At 36.7% G+C, this 21,177-nt stretch overlaps 2 protein-coding genes across 2 annotated transcripts; one reads left to right on the top strand and one right to left on the bottom strand.

Annotated features, from left to right (window-relative positions):
* The first annotated feature begins 191 nt into the window (after positions 1-191).
* LOC128868660 (U3 small nucleolar RNA-associated protein 25 homolog) lies at positions 192-2,706 on the top strand. Its single transcript, XM_054110982.1, has 3 exons — positions 192-611; positions 667-1,392; positions 1,478-2,706. Exons 1-3 carry the CDS (start codon positions 344-346, stop codon positions 2,605-2,607), a joined length of 2,124 nt encoding a protein of 707 aa, XP_053966957.1. The 5' UTR covers positions 192-343; the 3' UTR covers positions 2,608-2,706.
* A 2,296-nt stretch (positions 2,707-5,002) lies between these two features.
* LOC128868659 (nuclear pore complex protein Nup214) lies at positions 5,003-13,519 on the bottom strand. Its single transcript, XM_054110981.1, has 12 exons — positions 13,326-13,519; positions 13,106-13,244; positions 12,856-13,043; positions 11,884-12,798; positions 11,606-11,828; positions 11,234-11,541; positions 10,977-11,158; positions 10,554-10,907; positions 7,459-8,493; positions 7,207-7,394; positions 5,270-7,142; positions 5,003-5,210 (listed from the first exon to the last, which is right to left on the bottom strand). Exons 1-12 carry the CDS (start codon positions 13,359-13,361, stop codon positions 5,183-5,185), a joined length of 5,469 nt encoding a protein of 1,822 aa, XP_053966956.1. The 5' UTR covers positions 13,362-13,519; the 3' UTR covers positions 5,003-5,182.
* Positions 13,520-21,177: the final 7,658 nt, after the last annotated feature.

The raw sequence follows: 21,177 nt of genomic DNA, 5'->3' as shown, positions 1-21,177 counted from the left end.
TTTAATTTTTTAGTTACACTTTAATATCATCTGTAAGTTACACATTCATTCATTATTCAGTAGAATCACATATTAATTAAACAATACGCATTTTTTTTATATTTTCCAAACATTTGGTTTATTCTAGAGTAAAATTTTTTGTATAATCAGGTAAATTAAATGTTTATTGTCGATATGGCAACACTGTAGAAAAAGCGTGTTGGATATAAACATGTGTGATGGCAAATTGTTAAACATCTTTGAGTTCAGTGACAAATTTGGAAGTTCAATTTCTCTAGTGTTTTAATTTTATTACTTTGTTTAATTCGTTAGAAACGTTTAGCCCATTACTTGGTGACACAAAATGCGTCCTAAAAAGAAACCAATACGAAAGGAGCGCAATACGAATTTGAACAAGGTGAGCAAAAACCTTAAATTCAAACGAAAAGCGAAAGAGATGATGGAACAGCACCGGAAACAGGCCCTATTGGAGAAGTCCTATAGAGAAAATGAAGAAACTAAAATTGATAACGTTGAAGGTAAAATTTTGGAATTCATTAAGGATGAGTTCAAAAATGAAAATGAGCAAGAAAATACATTTGATGAGCTTATGGATACTCTGTCTACGAATGGTGAGTTATCATACTTTTCAACTATAAGCTAGTTAATTAAAACCTTTTTGATCAGAGAAAAAAAATATGCCGGCAAATGATTTGTATGATGAGGAATCAGATGACGACGAATCGGTCAACGCTGCTGAAGCAGACCCTGTAGAAGAAGACACCATTGAAGAAAATGCAGCAGAAGTTGAAGAATTGGAACCGGTACAGGCGGATGATATATTTGCAATGCATTTTGATTTTGACCTACCGCTTGAATGTATTGATAACCTGTGGTCCGCACAGGCTAATGTTGAGAAAAAAATATTTACATGGCCTAACTTGGGCATTATTAAAATTCAAATACCTCATCTTGAATGTCAGGAGCAGCCAGCAAATACTCTAGAATGGAGCAGTACCTGTAAACAACTGAATACGGAAAGTTTGAAGACGATAGGCATTAGAGCAACAATACTAGATAATTTTTCAAGAGAGGTCACACCACTACAATTAGAAGTTTTTCAAATTCTTAATCATTACAAAGATTTCTGTTACCCCAACGTACCAAAGGACCAAATAGATAACTTGCGATTCTGCTACAGCGCACATGTGCTGAATCACATGCTAAAAACACGTAATCGCATATTGAAACACAGCATGAAATTAGCGTCTACACCAAATCTAGTAACCATACCAGATAGCTATCGAGATCAAGGATTAGCACGGCCTAAAGTACTCATCATAATACCGTTCCGGAAATGCGCTTATCAAATAGTGACAAATATGGGTCTTCTTATGTATGGTAAAAACATGGGTAAGTATATAAATAAAATATGTTTTTGTGAATCATAGTGAATAGTCGAATGTTATTTATTTTAATTTTTTGTTTTTTTTTTTAGATGGCAAAATAATGAATTACGCTCGTTTCACTGATGAATATACTGGGGATAGCTTACGTTTTCCGAAAAACAAACCGAAACCGGAGGACTATATGGAAACTTTCAAAGGCAATATAGATGATAATTTTAAAATTGGTATTTCTCTAACCAAGAAGAACTTAAAACTCTACACCGATTTCAATGCGTCAGACATAATAATAGCATCGCCGCTGGGCTTACGATTAGGTATGGCCTCCAACAATAATGAAGCGGGTGCTTTTGATTTCCTCAATTCCGTGGAAATTCTAGTATTGGATAAGACAGAAATGTTCCTAGCACAGAATTGGGAAAACCTACTTCATGTAGTAGATCACTTACACTTGCAGCCACAATCTTTAAGCAATGTAAATTTACAACGCGTTCGTCCTTGGTGTTTGAATGGCTTATGCCGTTTTTATCGGCAAACCATCGTACTTTCATCACACGAGCTGCCTGAAATACGTTCACTTTTCTCTAATAAGTGCGTTAACTACAGCGGAAGGGTGTCTATATCGAATCCGGTGCTACAAGGCGACATCAACAATGTCTTCGTCACAATACCACAAATATTTCACTTAATCGACACCACGAGTTTAGACTCCGTCTTTGATTCACGTTTCCGATATTTTGTCAAAGAAATACTACCACGTTATAGGAATCCTTCGTTTGCTCATTGTATGATATATGTGCCTAGTTACTTTGACTATGTACGCTTGCGCAACTACATGAAAGCCGAATCAATAAGTTTTGCACAAATATGTGAATATACGAAAAAGGAAAAAGTAGCGCGGGCGCGTGATATGTTCTTCCATAGTGGTGTACACTTCTTGCTTTATTCGGAGCGCTATCATTTTTATCAGCGAACACGAATAAAGGGAATCCGACATTTGATAATGTATCAACCGCCAATGTGGCCGCAATTATATTCAGAGATGGTTAATATGATGAATGATAGCAATCAGAATTCAGCCGATGCATTAGACGATTCGATGAGTATAACTGTGCTGTATTCGAAATATGATATAATACAATTGAATGCGATACTCGGAACAGAGTCAGCGGCCGAACTACAGAATTCAAATAAAACCACACATAGTTTCACAATTAAATAACAAGGGAGTTTGTAAAATTTAAATTTAGACTTGCTGTGTTAGAGTTTTTGTAAATACAAATAGTAAAAATAGTGCAAAAAATAGTAAATATCATACAGATCCAAACAAATTCAATAATTTTTTTTTTTTTTTTTTTTTTTTTTTTTTTTTTTTTTTTTTTGTAAGAGTACCAAATTGCGACGTTCATTTCAATTTCAAATTATGAGCTGCGTTACTAATTTTACATACAAAAATGAGAAGAAATTATAGGAGGTGTGCTGTGTGTGGCAAGAGCCAGGACATTACATGTAATATTATTTTAAGCCTCCTTATTGTAGAGTCAAGCGACAACGTTAGGCCATAACTGCGGTGCTTCATTAGGATAGTGTTTGGGCGTGTTTATTATTCGAAAATTATTCATTATACGAAAAAAATCTCCACCTCCTATACACGAATAGACCAAATTTCAATTGGTGGTCTGGTAAAACCCAAACCAGAATTCTTTGTGAATATAGCAAATTTGAATAATTTTTAATAAATTTAAGGGGTTACATACATATGTACGTCAAATTAGTATATAAAGAAACACGTGACCCAAAGTACAATGAAAAAAAGTTGCTTCACGGTCTGCATCATTTCTCCTTGAAATGTTGATGAATCTGTATAAAGTAAAAATGTCTTTTAAAATAAAGTTGTAATTATGGTTTGTCAAGCCGCATTTTTAAATTTCGAAAAATTTTGAAATTTATGGCATTTTAAAAAAACTGTGCGTTTTACGTCATAAATGGCACATTTTAATTTTGTTTATAAAATTTTTTAATAAAAATATCAAAAATCGAATCTATAGTGAAAACACTTTCGAATATTTAAAAAAAACAAAACCGCATCAAAAAATATTAAAAACTGTATGAGTTACAATGCAGAACGTTTCGAGAAAAACGAGTTTAAATTTTGAAGAACAGAAGCTCTCCACCTAGTTAATATACTGTAGAAGCTATAATATTGTGAATTTCCGCATGATACTATACTTTCGAAATATCGAAGAAAACTATTTTTTTTTTTAATTCTGGACGTACCTATGTAATCCCTTAATGGAAAAGAAATGTTTCACTGCAAAAATTTAGTAGCTAAATTGTTGAAGCTAAGTTCTGAGGCAAATTTAGCAGAATCAAAGATTATTTTATAAATGTCGAATACACTTGATAATTAGGTATAGGGTGGGCCATGTAAAATTTGCTTTTTGAATCGGCTATAAAAAAAAAACTAATCGATATTTTTTCAAATTTTTTTTTTTATATTGAAGATTGAACATTGTCATTTATGAATGAAAAATAATATCGTTCAAATGACTGCCACGACTGGCTTTACAGTAGGCCATTCGATCAACCCAATTTTTAAGCACATTTTCGATTGTTTGGGCTCCAATTTCATGAATGGCAACTTCGATTTCGTGTTTTAAAGCATCAATCGTCTCTGGATGGTTCGCATAGCATTTGTCCTTAACGGCTCCCCACAAAAAATAGTCCAACGGGCTTAAATCACAGCTCCGAGACGGCCAATTGATTTCGGAATTTCGGCTGATTATTCAGTTTTCAAAAACGGTAGCCAAAAGTTCGAGTGTAACTTTGGCAGTGTGACAAGTTGCACCATCCTGTTGAAACCAAATGTCTTCCATGTCATCCTCTTCAATTTTTGGAAACAAAAACTCGTTGAGCATGGCACGGTAACGCTCGCCATTTACTGTAACCGCGGAAGAAGAAGGCTCACAACTTTGGAAATAGGTTTTCAATATTTCCCAATTTTGTTCAAGCGTATAGCGTCCCATTTCGTAAATGTCAAACCTTTAAGTAAATTATGAACACATTTGCCATGTCATTTGTGTTACCATTCTCAAAAAAATAGGTGCTTCAAAAAGCAACTGTTCTCTATTGAGTCTGCCTGCTCAATATGCCTAACATATCCCACACCTGCACCTTCTGCCAAGCTACAGCCAGTGCGCATCACCTACTAGTATCCTGTCCAGAACTTGCTTCTCAAAAGCATCATCACTTCGAGAACAAGGATCCTCTCCTACTTTTAAAAGACGTCACTGAAGATAATATTAAGAAAATTTATAAATTTCTAAAGGACACCGACCTACTCCATCGTATCCGACCCATCACACGTTACCAGCCGAAAGCCTCTGCTGCTAGCGCTGCGTTAGCTTCAGTTTACCTAATAATTTTATTATCATGTAAGCTTTTTAAAATAAATAAATAATAACGTTTCTTTTCCCCAATGCTCAAAGCAATTGCGATTTTGTAGTAACTTAAAAAATTGAATAAAATATATAAGTTTGACAAGAAAAATTCGCTATACATTAACAAAAAGTTGTTCGATAAGATAAAAGAGGTTCGAAATTTAATGCAACTTCGAGTTGAGTTTTAAAATGATCTTTCTTGATTTTCGTAATTAGTATATTTTGCATAGAATAATTTCAAGATTTTTTATTAGTTTTGTCGGTAAAATATTTCTCTTATCCAATTTTGTAATTTCACCAATGTCTTCGTCAAGGGTGACGAGTTTCAAATGCATCGTTTAAATTTCAATTTCGTGCTTATGCTCGGTAGTTCATGAATGAGGAGCTGAAATTAATAGATTTTTCATTATCATCTTACAATAGAATTATATTTTCTTGACTCACCCTCCGAACATGGGTTTCGGCGCGTTAGCTGGAGTTTTCGTGGTTTGTGCCAAATTGCCAAAAGATAATCCTGTGTCTGTGGAGCCTAAGGCTTCAAAAATATTACTACTCTGCGTCGTGGGTGCGCCAAAAGAGGTGGTTGTGGGTGTAGCAAATGTCCCAAATCCTTTGGGGCTTCCGAAAGACGGTGCAGCGCCAAAGGTAGATTGGGCGCCAAACACAGGAGGACTACCGAAAGTTGGCGCGCCACCGAACACAGGACGTGAAAAGGCTCCCGTTTGTGGTTGTTGCGTGGGCGATCCGAAACTAGGGCTTGCCACTGCTGTACCTCCTTGTGAAAATGAACTAAATGGTGAAGTGGCTGTCGCTCCAAAACCCCCTGTTGGTGATCCAAAAATGTTTGATTGTTGCTGCTGCTGTGAGTCGGGCGAAGCAGCAGCGCCACCAAAAAGGGAACCTCCTGATGCAGAATTATTCTTAGTCGCGTTGCCAAAAGCTGAGCCAACAAAGCTAAAACCTGATGCGGTAGATGTTGAATCCGGTTTGTTGGCGGCCGAAGCAAAGATGCTGCCAGTCGATTGTCCCAAAGCACTTTGACCGAAAATCGAACCACTGCTTACAGCCGTACCAGCTGATGTTGGCGAACCAAAAACGTTGACGTTCTCCGGACTCTTAGCAGCACCACCTCCAAATATGGATCCACTGGTATTTTCGGCGCTTTTAGCGGCTGCATTTCCAAATATCGATCCTGTAGTATTTTCAGTTGGTTTGGTGGCATTATTACCACCGAAAATAGATGTGGATGTAGTATCACCACTTTTGGCGGCACTGTTACCAAATATGGAACCAGTAGATGTATTGCCGCTGGTAATGCCTTGCGGGCTGATTGGTATGGTTGCAGTAGCTGCACCACCAAATATGCCACCGCCGGTAGCACCAAATCCACTGCTAGCGTTGCCAAATATACTGCCACCACTTTCCGAGGGTTGACTACCCAAAGACATGCCTCCAAATAGCGATAAATTAGTTGCTGCTGGTTGAGTGGTATTCTCGGTTTTAGCAACCAAGTTAACGGGACTTGCCACTTGAGTTTGTTGCTCTAATTTACTGAACAAAGAATCGCCAGGTGCTTTAGCCGCGACAAAAGCTGAAAAGAATGGGCTTGTTGAGGCGCTTGCAGGGACTGTAGAGCCATCTGTGGACTGGGCAATCGTGGTTGATTTTGCTGCTGTTGCAACAGTAGCTGTTGGTGTTGTAGCAACAGCTATTGATGATGGTGTTGTAGCAACAATTGTTGTTATTGGTGTTGTAGCAGCAGCTGTTGGTGTTAGTGTTGTAGAGGCAGCAACTGTCACGGGAGTTGTTGTCTGAGTTACGGTTAAGGCAGTAGCTACAGGAGTTGTGTTAACTGCTGCTGACGTACTTACTGGGGGCGTGGGTGTACCTACGGATAAGGTGGCCGAAGTAGTCGAAGTTATTGAAGATGTTTGATTTTGAAAAGTGGGCAACTGTTTGAATGCTGCCGAGTTGCTAAATGAAAACGCAGATGCGCCAGTACTACCAACAGTGCTGGTCGCTGGCGTAGATACAGTAGGGGTTGTGTTGGACGTAAAACCGCTACTAGTAACACTACCAAATGTGGATATATTTGTGCCGATGCCGCTAAAGGGTGAAAACGACGATTCTGCTATTGCTCCACTTCTGCCAAAAATCGATGGTGTTGACGACGCGGTCGTTGCTGTTGTTGTGGTATTCACTTTGACAAGTGGCGATGATGTTGAAGTGTCGAACATGGGTTGAAAAGCGCTTTGTGGCATATTCTCAGTATTTGAGTTAAAAGCAAATATGTTGCCCTCTTTTGGCTTCACAGCTTCTGCGAGAGAGAAGTAAACATTTTGAATACAAAAATCAATAATAATCTCTAATAATGCGCATACCTTTTGCAGTGGGCTTACAGATATTTAACGATTTTAACAACATATCATCTGCATTACTTTGGATTTGTGTTGCGTCACTGCTGGCTGCAGCAATCTGGTCTGATGTAGCCACATTCTTCGTTAGAGCAACGGCTTCACCACTTTTCGTTTGTGTAGCATCAGGGGAACTTTTTTCCAAACTGGGTGGACTAAAAGCACAAAATCAATTATCTGAATATATTGAACCTTTTACAATTGGCGTCTTATACATACTTTGCACTTGAGAGTTGCGGAGCAGCAATAGTTTGATTCTCATTTTGCCTATTAAAAATTGTAGGCTGCGTCATTACACCGCCAAATAATGTTGTTGTTGTGGTGGTTGGTAATTTTGGTGGGTTTTGCGTTGCGCTAGTTTTTGAACCACTATTTGTATCGGTGAGAGTACTAAAAGTGCCACCAAAACTGAACGATTTCGGAGCGTTGTTCGGTTGATTGGTAGTACTTGAATCAGCTGGGTTACTTGCTTTGTTGAATAGAGTACCTGGGTTTGCACTCGCCAGCGGTTGCTGCCCGAACCCTGTAAATCCCTTAGAGGCAATGTTAAAAGGCTTGGTGGCATCTGCCGCTTCACCCTTTGGTGTAAAGGAAAAGTTGGATGTTGAATCTGACTTTGAGAACAGATTTTTGTTAGGTGCTACAACAGCATTTGGTTTGTTCTCAGTAACGCCGATTTTGAAAGTATTAGTATTTGCTGCAAATGTTGATAATTCCGGCGAGTTTTCAATATTGACTGGTTCATTTTTGGCAAACAAATTGCTACCTGTAAAATTGAGAGCTGAAAACGGAGCACCTGTTTGTTGTATTGGCTGTGCTAAATTAGAATCTTTTGGTAGCGCAAAGGTTGGTGCGGAACTTTGTGGATTGACAAAGTGTCCGACTGACGAAGGAGTCTTTGTAAGCTGTAACTTTGACTCAAAAGCTTGCTTAGATTGCGGTTGCATTGGTTTGAATGAAGTACCAGACTTTTCCTCTTTCATTTTTTCATTCACCTTTTCAGTTGCTTTGATCGCTTTGATTTGCTTGTCTTTCGACTCTTTTATTTTGATTAGCTGCTTCGATTCCAAAATAACCTCTGAAGTCAGTTCAACACGATTTGGGCGCCGAGGTTTAATTATTGTTATCTTTCCTTTTTGATTTGTGAAATTACGTAGAGCATTTAATTTGCTTTCGGATAATTTGTTACTCTTTGCGTCTGTAATATTGTGTATGCTCATCGAAAGTATAGAATCTGCTAAGGAAACAATGCCACTAAAACGAGTTGCGAAACGAAAAGAAATTGAAAAATCAAATTAAAAGTTAGATTCTGGAAAATTCTAAGAACATTGAAATAAATTCCAAATTGTAAAATTTTAATATTTACGTATGTAAGTAAAGACATGATGGCATAATACATACTTATAGAAGGTGGCGAAAATTAGTCTTTTGGTTTTAGAATAACTTTTTACTAAATAAAAAACATGATTTCTTGATCCCGTTTTATTCATAATGAAATCAGAAAAATTACGAATAAAACCTCTCCATCCCAATCAACAAGCATACAAGGCAGGAAGGTCTGAATATAAACTCATCCAAAACAGCCATCATTCCTTCACCATAAGAATACCCTTACCAGGAATAAGATAATTCTCTATTAACAGAGTCGCTAATGAAATGGTCAGCGAAGAACTGGAAGAACTATCTGATGCGACCATGTCCAAAGCACCTAAGGTTCTCATGGTGTGCAAAAGCTGAGCAGAAAATCATCAGATGGAAGTACACGACGATAATTAGGCCTGCGATAACATATAGAGCGGTTGCGTGTGCATCGAGGGTCTCCTATCGACAGTACAGGCACGTTCGACTATGTGTCCGAACATGGCATGTGTATGCATTACGGGGGCTATGCACACCTGCCCAACAGCTACCGCTTGCTCAACCCCGTAGAGATGATATCACAAAAAATATAGTTCTTGTGAATATATTCAAAAATTACCGCACATTGAAGTACTCCGCCTTCTATGGAAGGAAACACTAAGAGTCTACCCTACACTGCTATATAGGTGGCTTGAAGACATCGGAAGGTATATGCACTGGTATCTATGGTTACAAAAGAAAACTGGTGGTGCCGTTAGACAAGTTTCTCAGGATTTCTCAAGCGGAACTTTATGCCATCTTTAGCAGGAAACTCCGGCAAATTGGCACTTTGAGCGTCAGACAGGCTGCAATCAAGGTTTCATCTTCCTTCGAGGTTAAATCCTCACTAGTACAGTGCATAGATAAATTCCATTCATTAGGTTTGTATAATCACTTCAGACTAATCCCAGAACATATGGAAATAATTGGAAATGCGGCGGCCGAGCCATTGACTGCGTTGTCGCTATTAATGGGGATCGTTTCCATGGGACAACAAACCATTTAGGAAGCGACGTTCCCACGACAGTCGGGTCCACGTTACCGGAACAACCCGGATTTATATCCGGCCAAGTACTGTGGCTTCAGCAGCATTCCCAGGCTAAGTTCTTATTGGGAGGGTACAATCAAAAGAGATTCAGGTATCTCATAAATCTCCCTAAGGACGAACTGCGAGTGCTTACTGGCATTCCCACAGGTTGTTGTTGTTGTTTTAACAGTAATGGTAGCTCTGTCAATGTAGGGCATATCACCGGTCGTCTTCGTCTAGCTCATCTAGGGGTAGGCCCAGGAAACATGCTGTGTCGACAGGTTGGGTCCAGAGGGAGAGGGGTGTTAGATTAATCGGTTTTAGGGGGCATGTGAAGAGGTGGTTACTGTCGTGCGGGGTACCTTCACATGCCGGACATGTGTTGGGAATGTCGGGGTCAATTCTGGATATGTAGGAGTTTAACCTGCTACAGTATCCAGAACGTAGTTATGCCAGTGTTACACGAGTTTCACGGGGAAGCTGGAGCTCTTCGTCTGCAATAGGTGGTGGTTGGACTCCGATTACGGCATTCACAGGACGGGAATTCATGAAGGTGGTGACGGCCTCCCGGTGGATGTCGTTTATTGACTGTCTAAATACTGTCCGGTCATTATACATTCCCGGTCCGGTCATTATATATCCGGTCAAATACATTCCCACAGGTCACTGCATCTGCATAGCCTCTTCTCAAATGTTTTCATATGAATAGAAATTTTGGTCTGGTAGAAAGGCACACACTAAGCCCAAACTAGCTCCATCTTAGGCTTCCTTAGGGAACTGCGTTTGGATGAGGTATTATGATGAGTAGAGGGCACAAAAGACCTTTATATCGAAGTGTAAACCTCCAATTATTCCATTCTATTTCTAAAGTATTCATGTTTCAACTTACATATCTGATTTCATCCCTTGTGCAGCTTCTTTACGCAATTCATTACTTAATCTGCTACTACCCGCCAAGTCTTTTTGTTTGATAATGGATTTAATATAATGCAATTTTGTCTGTTGCTGTGTTATCAAATTTTTCAATTTGGTCATTTGTTGGTAGATGCCATCTAAGCACGGTACACGCATTTGAGATTTCGAATTGCGCCGTACCAAGTCCTGATAATAACTCCAATGTATATCCATTTGTTCTTCAAGACGTTTCATTATACTTTGATTAATGGCAAGATAGCCTTGGAGGTTCTTCAGTTGACGTTGACTAACGCAGTCATATAAAGACAAATACTTAACACCGGGTTCGCTGCAATTTAAAACAAACGTATCAAAGTTTAAGTTGATAGATAGGGAAACTGACAGAGAGAAATCTTACTCGGGATTTTTATACATTTCTAGTTTAGTTCGGCACTCGTTTAGCATTTCATATGATTCCGTAAGTGAATGTCGAAGGTCTTGAACATCCATTATAAAGTCACGTTCATTTGCTTGTTCTATGATTTCTTGTAGATTTATCAAACGTTTACTATAACCCTTCATGACACTCGGATCATCATTCTAAGAAAGTTATAGGATATGGAATTAAAAAAATTCAAAGATACCATGTGACTACTCCAAATAAACGGTACTCACTAGAGCGAGTTTTGATTTTTGGCCAAGTTGCCTGATTTCTTTTTCAAATGCCGTAATTTGCATTACGATCATTTGTTGTATTACACTGTTGGTTTCGTTTAGATTAAGCTGTTGTGTTTTTGATTTTGCTGCACTGTCAAATTGTGTTGGACCTTTAGTTGCCTGATGTGATTGCTGTTGCCGTTGAATAGATGGTGGTGAGAATTCTGGCGACACGGTATACAAAGGCTTAAAAACTTCGTTATTTTGTGTGGTTTTTAATGTGTTTTGTAAAGTAGTCGTGGGAGCAGTTTGCACCAAAGGTTTGCCTAAAATTTTGCAACCAAAAATGTTAAATTAATTTCAATACATTTAATTTGTGTAAGGACTTACTTAATAAATTGGATTGCGTCTCATTATTAGAAGGGGGAACTCCAAACTTCGCAATTGGCGGCTTTTGCTCAAAGCCACCCCCAAATACATTCTGATTCCCTGGTGCCCCAAAAGTTGGTGTATTCTGATTGGTAGCGTTAATCTGTGGTTGTGTGCTAAAATTAAGTAATGGAGCAGGTGGCGGTGGCTCAATTGATGGTAACTTTAAGTTTTGACTCCCCTCCTATGAAGAAAATTAAAAATTAGTTTTATTTCAGCAATTTTTCACTTAAACTTACCACTACGTTTTGAGGAGTATTCGCCTTCGTTAAGCTTCCTTCATTCAAAATACCAAATGTACCGTATGGGTAATCAATTGCCGATGGTGGTGAACAAATATTCACGGCATTTGCAGTCAGATTTAAAAAATTAAAGCAGAGCAAATGACCATGTGTTGAAAGCACATGAATGACAGGCATAGTTTGTAATTTTCTTTCTCCCACCGTTAACTCATGGTTTGCGGATGTATCTAATACTAGTCCAATGGGGTAAGTCTCATCGCTAGCTTCAGTAAGTGGCATTTCAATACGTGCTTCATCTAATAACATATAATGGACCCATTGTGGCTGATCAACGTTATCTTTAGCGCCTAATAGACCTATTTCAACACCATTTGCGGATCTGACTAATAACAAATTCCATGGTACAATATGGAGGAATGTTATTTGTTGTTTTCTCCCTTCAGATCCACTGTAGCAGACGTCATTGTAATTTATATAGGCAGGAGTTCCACCTTTTGGCGCGTTTACGATATACATATTCGGCATTACTTCCTCCCCACGTGTCAAGAAACTTACTACAAATTGAAAAGTGGATAACCAGTGCAACGCTATGGTATCGAATGGTCCGGGATGCAAATCAGGTGGACAAACGATGCTTTTTACGGGAGTGAGATCAGGTTTAAATTGCTGCAACTTTCCATTGGGATGACCAAAAACGATTTGCTTCCCCTTCGGCGACCAGCAACCGCATTGTATTTGCTGGTTTTTAATTGAACGCATTTCCACTGAGCCTCCATCTTTAAGTGTGTATAGCTCGAAATTGCCATTACTAAGAACTACACCAATTACCGATTCAAGTACTGGGTTCCATAAAAGATGCAAAGCGTACACGTTTGGATCGGGAAAACGTATACTGTACAATAACTGAACCTCCTGTAATGTATGCAATTAGTTTCAATTCAAATAACATATGTATATAACAGTGATTACAGCAGTGACAAATGATGGCACATAGAAAATATCCAAAACCCCATAGCCTTGTAGAGTATAATTCACCGCCAACATTGATCCATCTGCATTGCAAGCAATTATGTTTGGTATATTAAGTAACTCTGTGGTCCGCACATGAACAGGCTCTCCTTTTTGTTTAGCATATATAACATCCGACAGAATAAAGGCTTTGCAGGATAAAATTTTTTTTATAAAACTTTCCACTTATCACTTCAAATTCGATCCTTACCTTGCAATTCAGGAGCATTCGGATTTCCAACAAATAGGAGACCATGATTGCTAGAGCAGGCCAGTAGGTTAACGTTATCGCGTAGTTTAGGATTTTCACTGAAAACTTTATGCTTGCTTTGTAGTTTAAATTGGATGTCCTAATTTTTAAAGGCGAAGGAAAATTGCAATCAATTATGTGAAGCGTAATATATGGTACGTTTTAATTTTATTATACTTACAGTCACATCTATAGAGGCCGGGCATTGTTGTGCCATATTTGTAAATAACACTTCCAACCAATAATAAATATATAAAAAGGCGAGAATAAAATTGCAAAACTCGCAAAATTTTGTAAAAATCGAATAATTATAACTGCTCAACACAGATTTTCCCAGATTTCCCGCATTTAACAAATTGACAATTTGACAACCTTTTACCAAATTCCCAGTGTCGCATTTTTCAAATGTATTAAAAAACATCTGTTTTAATTTGATTGTCAAGCATGATAAACGTGTCGGAATAAGTGCTGCCACTTTACCATAATTGTGAGAGATCACACTTGTACCCCAGCTAATAAATATTTAAGGGGTTAGGGGTCGTCAGAATTTTCAAAAAATTTACATTTTCTTACAGAATAATATCTTAAAACTATTGTGTGAAAATTTGAACTAAATCCGACAAATAGTTTTCGAGTTATTCAACAATTATTAAAGGGCGCTCGGGCGCTCCGGTTCGATAGCAACACTTTATATGCGCTTTTTTCAAAACTATTTTTTTTTGAACTGGTGATCACTGTAATTTAAGAACCGCTCGGTAGATTTCAATAAAATGTATACTGCCTTTGAAAAACATAAAAAACTCGTAGCTGATCGAAGGACCTTTTTTTTCAAAAATTTCGATTATTTTTAAACAATTAATAGCCCATTGCCCTCGAAAATCTGAAAAAATATTTCCTGAGGCCACTATATGGTTAATTTTTGGAAAAAAGAAAAGCTTCCATCAGGCACAAGATTATCTATTAATAAAACTAATTTCTCTTGTCCGATTGATTTAGAGGAATCTCCAAGGACTTGTAATGATCACCGTAAGGGACTTCTGTAGAAACGGGCTCCACACAAACAGCGATAACTTTTACAATTATAAATATTTTTATGTGAAATTTTGCTAAGGTCAAGTCGAAACATGATGTTTTAATGCTATGTTTTTATTTTTGTAAAATAAAGTAATTGACTAGCAAAAAAAAATTATTGAAAACGATTATTTTTTCGGGCCTCTGACTACCCTTAACCCCTTAAGGGAGAACGCCACTGTGAAAATTCAAAAAAATCGATTTATTTCTTGCATAAATTGTTAGTATAACTACTCAAGAAAATGTGATAAAAATATTAACGCGAAATTCGCTTTATTCCCAGTTCTATGTGCACTTAAGTGAGCGCCCGTCGGTTCGGCCCCGTAGAGCTTACAATACGATGCTTAATTTCAAACGCGTTTTTCTCGAAACGACTTTTTTTGATATGGTGGCAACGATTTTTCGAAGACTTTTAATTTTATTTTTTTCAAAATTTTTGTTATCGCATTGGCTATCGTTGTACGTAGCCGATATTCAAAATTTTGAAAATAACTATTTTTCGGCCTGTTGAAAATCAACAAAATGGTGAAAAACAAACATCGAAATTCAAATCACCACCATTTTGTCAAAAAAAAAAAACGAAAAGGGCTACGTACAACGATAGCCACTATTGTGTAGATTAATAAATTTTTTTTGTTTTGATTTCAAATGATTATTCATTGCTGTATCGCTGCCACCAGATGACGTCATTTTTTTTTAACTCGTTACTTTTATTTACATAAATTTGTCAATTTTCAATATTTTTTAATAAAAATGTACATCAACATAATTTAATATATATTGTATAATAAATTGCCTTTTGCCCGATCCTTGAATAATCATTCCTACTTAAAAAAAAAATTCCCAAAAATCGATTATTTTTTGACCACACACAGAGGCGTTCCCCCTTAAGAAAACTTCCACAATTTTACTGGAACATAATCATTAACCTAATTAGCCACAATGTTCAACCTCAATATGATTTTAAACGTCATGAAAATTTATTATTAAACATTTTAAGAAGCAACTGCGATTGCATATTCATAGTGTTAAATGTAAATTTTTAATGTATTATAAAGAGTCTTTCAAAAGACGGACTTAGATGTTGTTTTAAAATAAAATATGTAAAAATTTAAATTCTTTCAGGTTTCACTGTTTTTATTCAAAATACTATTTTTATTCATTTATATACTGGTAAAATCCGGCAAATCGTCAATAAATGAATGCCTAGATGTTGAGAATATTGAACGTCGAGATATCGATGTTGAAGGTTGTTCAGTAGGAACATTCCTTACAGAACATACAGTTTTTGGCTTCAGTTCTGCCGGTCCTTTTTCTATCCGCGACAGAACCAGTTTCTTGAAGTTTTTCACCAACTTTTGAAATTTCTATTCATTCAGACGATTATTTCTACAAAAAAAAAAAAAAAAAAAAATCAGGAATCTTACAATATGATATTCGTAATGATGGACCATTTTCACAATAACTTTCAATAATTCTAACGCATTGCTCTACCGTGTAAAATTGTATATCAGTCTACTTGAAAAATGTCAAAGGCGACATAAGAAAAGATACCGTTTAGGAATTATTTACTAATGCTATCTAAGCGTCTCTTTTGAAAGGCCCTTTATAAAACATATAATGAAATATGTACACGTGTTAATTTTGCTGACAACAACTTATGACTGTTAAGGTATTTTTACCCACAATTTATACAAAAATGTGATATGCAAACTATTTTACCGCTACTAAAGCAATATTCTTTTGGGGGTTTGAAAGAGTCGTTGAATAGCGAGTCAAGAAATTTGCTCGGCATCATGTTTAGCAAAATTTTAAAACAAAAATAAAAATAATAATTGTAAAAGTTATCGCTGTTTGTGTGGAGCCCGAGAAAAAAACCGACAATTTATTGTTTAAAAAAACTCGAATAAAAATCCTTCGATCAGCATGAGGTTTTTATGTTTTTCAAAATCAGTATACAATACATTTTATTGAAATCTACCAAGCGGTTTTTAAGTTACAGTGATCACCAGTTCAAAAAACATTGTTTTGAGAAAAACGCACTTAAGGTTTTGCTATCCCCGAGTTATTGCCCGAAAGCCCTTTGTTAATTGTTGAATAAACTCAAAAACTATTTGCCACCTCAAATTTTCACACATACATATTTTTAAGATATTATACTTTAAGAAAATGTAAATTTTTTGAAAATTCTGACTACCCCTAACCCCTTATGGCAAAACCAATGTTAAAAATTGGTTTCCAGATAACTCGGTTAAAGGTTAGACTGCGCTAAAGAGTGAAAAAAATCGGCGATGAATGTATTTACATATTTCGCTTCATTTATTTATTTAACATTTTTTTAACACAATATTATCATGAACTGAACTTTTATGGTTCAGCAAAAATAGAACGTACATACTTAGAATAAAAATAACAAGATGTACATGTATATCCAAACAAGTTAAAAGAATAACAAGACAATATGATTGCATATTAGAAGGATATACATTCATATCGCTCATTTACTCCTTTACTCCAATCCAAACTCATAATCCTTACTCATATCCAAAAAAATTTTGCTTAGATAAGCATGTAGAAATGACCACAAGCTCTCTTTTATACTGAGTGAAAAGTTCATGGCGATATCTATTAACAATATCTTATTCGTTACTTTATTTCGTTAGTTTTACTTAAGGAAACATATTTCTTTGAAAACTTCCAAGTTCGAAGTAAATGAGTAATGTGCATGTAGAAAGTCTTACTAATGGTGCAATATATTGTATGAGTTAACGAAAGTATGAATACTTAAGTTACTTCGAATTGAAACTGGAATAAAGAGCCAGGTATGAAGCATTTTGTAGAGGTCAGATAATAGCATTGTGGTACAATCCGGTCATTCAGGCAAGACGATTTTGTGAAAGATAATTTCTCATAAAGATATTTAGGCGTCATATTCAACATATATCGGAATATAATGGGGCTATATAAAAGCACGAGGAACGTTCTGACACCGCGCGATCTGCAGAATTTATTCAACAAGTACAAGCGATCATTGACGAGGGCCCTTCAAAATCAATAGGGGCCCTTGCAAGGGAGCTTAATGTTTCTGAGGATCTAGTCCATCGAATTGTTTATGAAGATCTCCGGTATAAATCCTACATTATGCGCACAAGACAGTTTATGTAGGAGCAAACACGAAAACAGCGAGTTATCCGATCAAAACACCTTCTAAACAAAATTAAACACCCTGAAACGCCTGATATGTTACGATTTTTTCTGACTCTGACGAAAAGAAGTTTGATCCAGACCAAAAGACCAACCGCAAAAATGACAGATGGCTATGTTCCAATCCTACAGAGGTTCCTGTTGTCAAGCACACGAAGTTTCCGGCCACTTTTTTACTCAAGGATTTCGAGTGAAATCTGCTACATATATCGAAGTTCTAGAGACAGTTGTTGAACTCTGGATTAATAATGTACGTGGTGACAACCCATACATCTTTCAGCAAGACACTGTTCCTTTACACAAAGCGATGGCAACATAAGATTGGATGGCGGATTGGCTATTAGCCAAACCTTACTCAACAGAATTGTCAACACAGTTTTCCATTCTCAGCTGTCAAACCATAGTTGTCGATATTGATAGTTCTCATGCAGCTAAAAACACATCCGATATATGTATATATGAGTAGTATATCAAGGCATATTTTTTGTTTTCATTCAAAATTTTCCGTACTTTTTCCTACAGTGTACTTTGGTCCATGACATGCTAACACACCACCCTCATAAAAATAATTTTATTAAACCTATACCATCAGATTATGCATATTTTTCACACAATTATTTTATTCTACACATGATTGGTGTAGTTGTGTCTGAATGCACATACTTACGTACATATGTATATATATTGATGTCCGTCGATCGAATATGGATGCATCAGGTTACAATTTGTGGTATGCAGTTTTGAGTGTAAAGTTATTTATACAAAATTAATGAAGAACTTTCGCCAAAACTTCAGGTCATATCTATGTATGTATTTGGTTTTATTTTAGTTTTTGGTTCTTGTAAATTGCATAACAAGACCGTGATTATCCTTTTTTCGTTAATTAACAGCAAACACAGACTTCCCCCGATAATGTACACACAAACACTTGTATGTAAACAAAGTTTAATGAAGCATATTTCTCATGGGCTTGTTGTTGAATGTGACTTTTTGTGGTAGTGTGAAAAAAGGTAGGATTTAATTTGTGATGGTAATAAATGTAGATATAACGATACGGCGACAATGAGTTTTTATGTATGTACATTGTGCATGTTTGAATTGTATGCGTACAAAAACAAGTAGCGCCTCCCATAAAATATAGATACAATTGAGACATAATCGGCATACAAGAACATGCTTGCATGCTACATTTGGTTTTACTTTTCTATGCATATGTATATACATATACTGCCATATTAACCTATACACATATAAGTATGTTTGAAGGGTATACAAAAATTGATAATAATTTAAGTCTGAAGTTTTGAATGAAAGTTGGAAAATTAAAACATCGGGTATGGAGTGTTTGAAACAAACTCGTAAAGACGAAATTAACACAATACATAGAGGTTAGGTGTTAGTGAATCTCGTCCGAGGGGCATTTTTCCGAAACTATTCTACATTATGTCGGACAGCCAGAAATTTTAACGACCTCTACAGGCCCCTATAATTACGCAGCCACAGTACTGCGTTCATAAATACCCTGAGAACCCAGAACAACTTTTGTGCTAAGCGACTTTGACGCCATGAAGAAAATGAGTAGGCGGCCCATCTGGAGACTTACTAAATTAGTCACAAGAATGAAACATTTATCTGTCGAACTTTACATTTATAAACTTTCACTGGGTATTAAAAGCGGCAGCACTTTTTCCATTATTTTTGAGAAACATAAGCAAGTTGAATGTTAAATGAAATATATGGTTTTCTTTGTAAATATGCTTTCGTTGGAAGAAATCAGGCCCATTCAGAAGAAACGATTACGTTCTGGATATTGTAGTAGTTTGAACTCTTACATATCCAGAAAGAAAGAATCAGCTGATTGGCTGACGTAACCTGGGTCATGAAAGCGGTTTGTTTACGAAAAAACTGAGAGTGTGTTGGTGACATACGAAAAAAATCAACATAGTTTTTGCTCATGTCGCGGCGAAATTCTGCTGCCGAGTACCCGGTGACGTGGTAGCCGAAGTTACTCGCTTCAATTTCTCATAGCTGAAGACTAAACCTGGTAATCTATTATCCTTGAAGACGACCTACTTGTTGTTGCGGCTCTTATTTAACCCAAAAAATGCGCGAAGAAGTGCTTAAATTTATCAAAAGCAGCCGCAAGGTAAAATTAAAATATGTAAGAAAAAAATTTCAATGCGTCTGAATTGCTTGCCTTCAGTAAGAATCATAGGGAGCATACATTGTGTAAAATAAGTACCCGGAATTAAAAAAAAAAACACATTTTTTCATATTATTCATCATTATTTGTTGGATCGCCTTCAAAATAGGCTCCTTTTGAGCCGATACAAATATTCCAACGAACAACCCAGTCATCCATGACCCGCTGGTAGGCCGGCGCCGGGATGGCCTTCAGCTCCTTTAGCGAATTTTTTTTAATGTCTTCAATCGACTCAAAACGCCTTCTCCGAAGACGATTGCTGACTGGTTTGCATATCGTACTCGTAGACCCATGTCTCATCACCAGTTATTATGCGTTTCATGAACGTAGGGTCCGTATTAGCTCGGGAAATCATGTCTTCAGAGACCTCCTTCCGATGCTCTTTTTGCAAAAAATTGAGCTCTTTCGGAACAAGCCGAGCGGCGACGCGGCGCATGCCCAACACACCAGTCAAAATGTTCTGAGCGGTCATGTGAGAGATGTTAAGCTCACGATCGATCTCTCTGGTACTCAAACGACGATTTTCAAATATAATTTTCTTAATTTCTTCGACGTTTTCGTCGGTCGTAACGATCGATGGTCGTCCGGAGCGAGGCAAATCTTCTACCACTTCACGGCCCTCTTTGAACGTCTTGTACCACTCGTAGGTTTGTGTTTTGGATAAACACAAGTCACCATAGGCTTCCCGCAACATATTTAATGTATTGGCACACGTAATTTTGTTCGCAACGCAAAATTTAATGCAAACCCTCTGCTCCACAAGTTTATCCATAGTAAAATTCGCCAAGTAAACAAAAGATCAACTCACTTTGACTGCAGAATAAAACACACTAAGTAATAGATCCCGTTCTAATAAGGCTTGTGCATTCAAGGGCATGTGTACCAACATGAAAAACCCAAATTTGAAGTGTCAGGTATTCCCGGGAGAGTTTAAATTATAAATTCCGGGTACTTATTTTACACAATGTATATGACTCGAACTGCTAGTTGTCAAAAAGTATATCAAAAAATCACTAATATTTGCATTTCAGTATCTAGCAATCTAATTGTGCCCTATGAAAAATGTATGTCATTAAAACAAGTTTGATTTCGCAATAAGAAATATTCAAAAAAAAAAAACGCACCATTGTTTTCGCCGACCTATGCACATTTCTATGTAGCACATTTTTTGTAATCCTTAAAATTTCCAACGTTCACAAGATGATGGGTCGAAGCTGTATGGTCCATTAGTTATCAACCAAACTCACTTTGTCACTTTTACACTTAATTCGACCTGCTGTAGAGTGCAAGGAAAACTTTCAACTTTCACCCTTATTTTCAATGCTAAATTGGTTAACACCCACAAATGTGTTTTGTTTGAATGTGTGTGTGTAGCGTTATCACAGAAACGCTCTTATTATACATCACAGTAATTGTTTTACTACTTCCACGAATACAAGTTTGCTAATATTTTGTATAAACTTAGGCAAAAGTACTTCATCATATTTTTTAAATGATCTTACGCTAGAGTTTTTATTAAGAAAAAAAATGATAATAACAATAAATAATCATAAAC

This window comes from Anastrepha ludens, chromosome 6, assembly GCF_028408465.1.
Source record: "Anastrepha ludens isolate Willacy chromosome 6, idAnaLude1.1, whole genome shotgun sequence".
Classification (NCBI taxonomy): domain Eukaryota; kingdom Metazoa; phylum Arthropoda; class Insecta; order Diptera; family Tephritidae; genus Anastrepha; species Anastrepha ludens.
The sequence above is the reverse complement of the archived record's forward strand: the minus strand, read 5'-3'. Positions and strand labels throughout refer to the sequence as shown.

Coding starts and splice junctions, on each gene's coding strand:
- LOC128868660 (XM_054110982.1), top strand. CDS start 344: ATGCGTCCTAAAAAGAAACCAATACGAAAGGAGCGCAATACGAATTTG. Junction 612..666: donor GGATACTCTGTCTACGAATG/GTGAGTTATCAT, acceptor CTTTTTGATCAG/AGAAAAAAAATATGCCGGCA. Junction 1,393..1,477: donor TATGTATGGTAAAAACATGG/GTAAGTATATAA, acceptor TTTTTTTTTTAG/ATGGCAAAATAATGAATTAC.
- LOC128868659 (XM_054110981.1), bottom strand. CDS start 13,361: ATGGCACAACAATGCCCGGCCTCTATAGATGTGACT. Junction 13,245..13,325: donor CGGCCTCTATAGATGTGACT/GTAAGTATAATA, acceptor TTTAAAAATTAG/GACATCCAATTTAAACTACA. Junction 12,799..12,855: donor TGCCATCATTTGTCACTGCT/GTAATCACTGTT, acceptor CATACATTACAG/GAGGTTCAGTTATTGTACAG.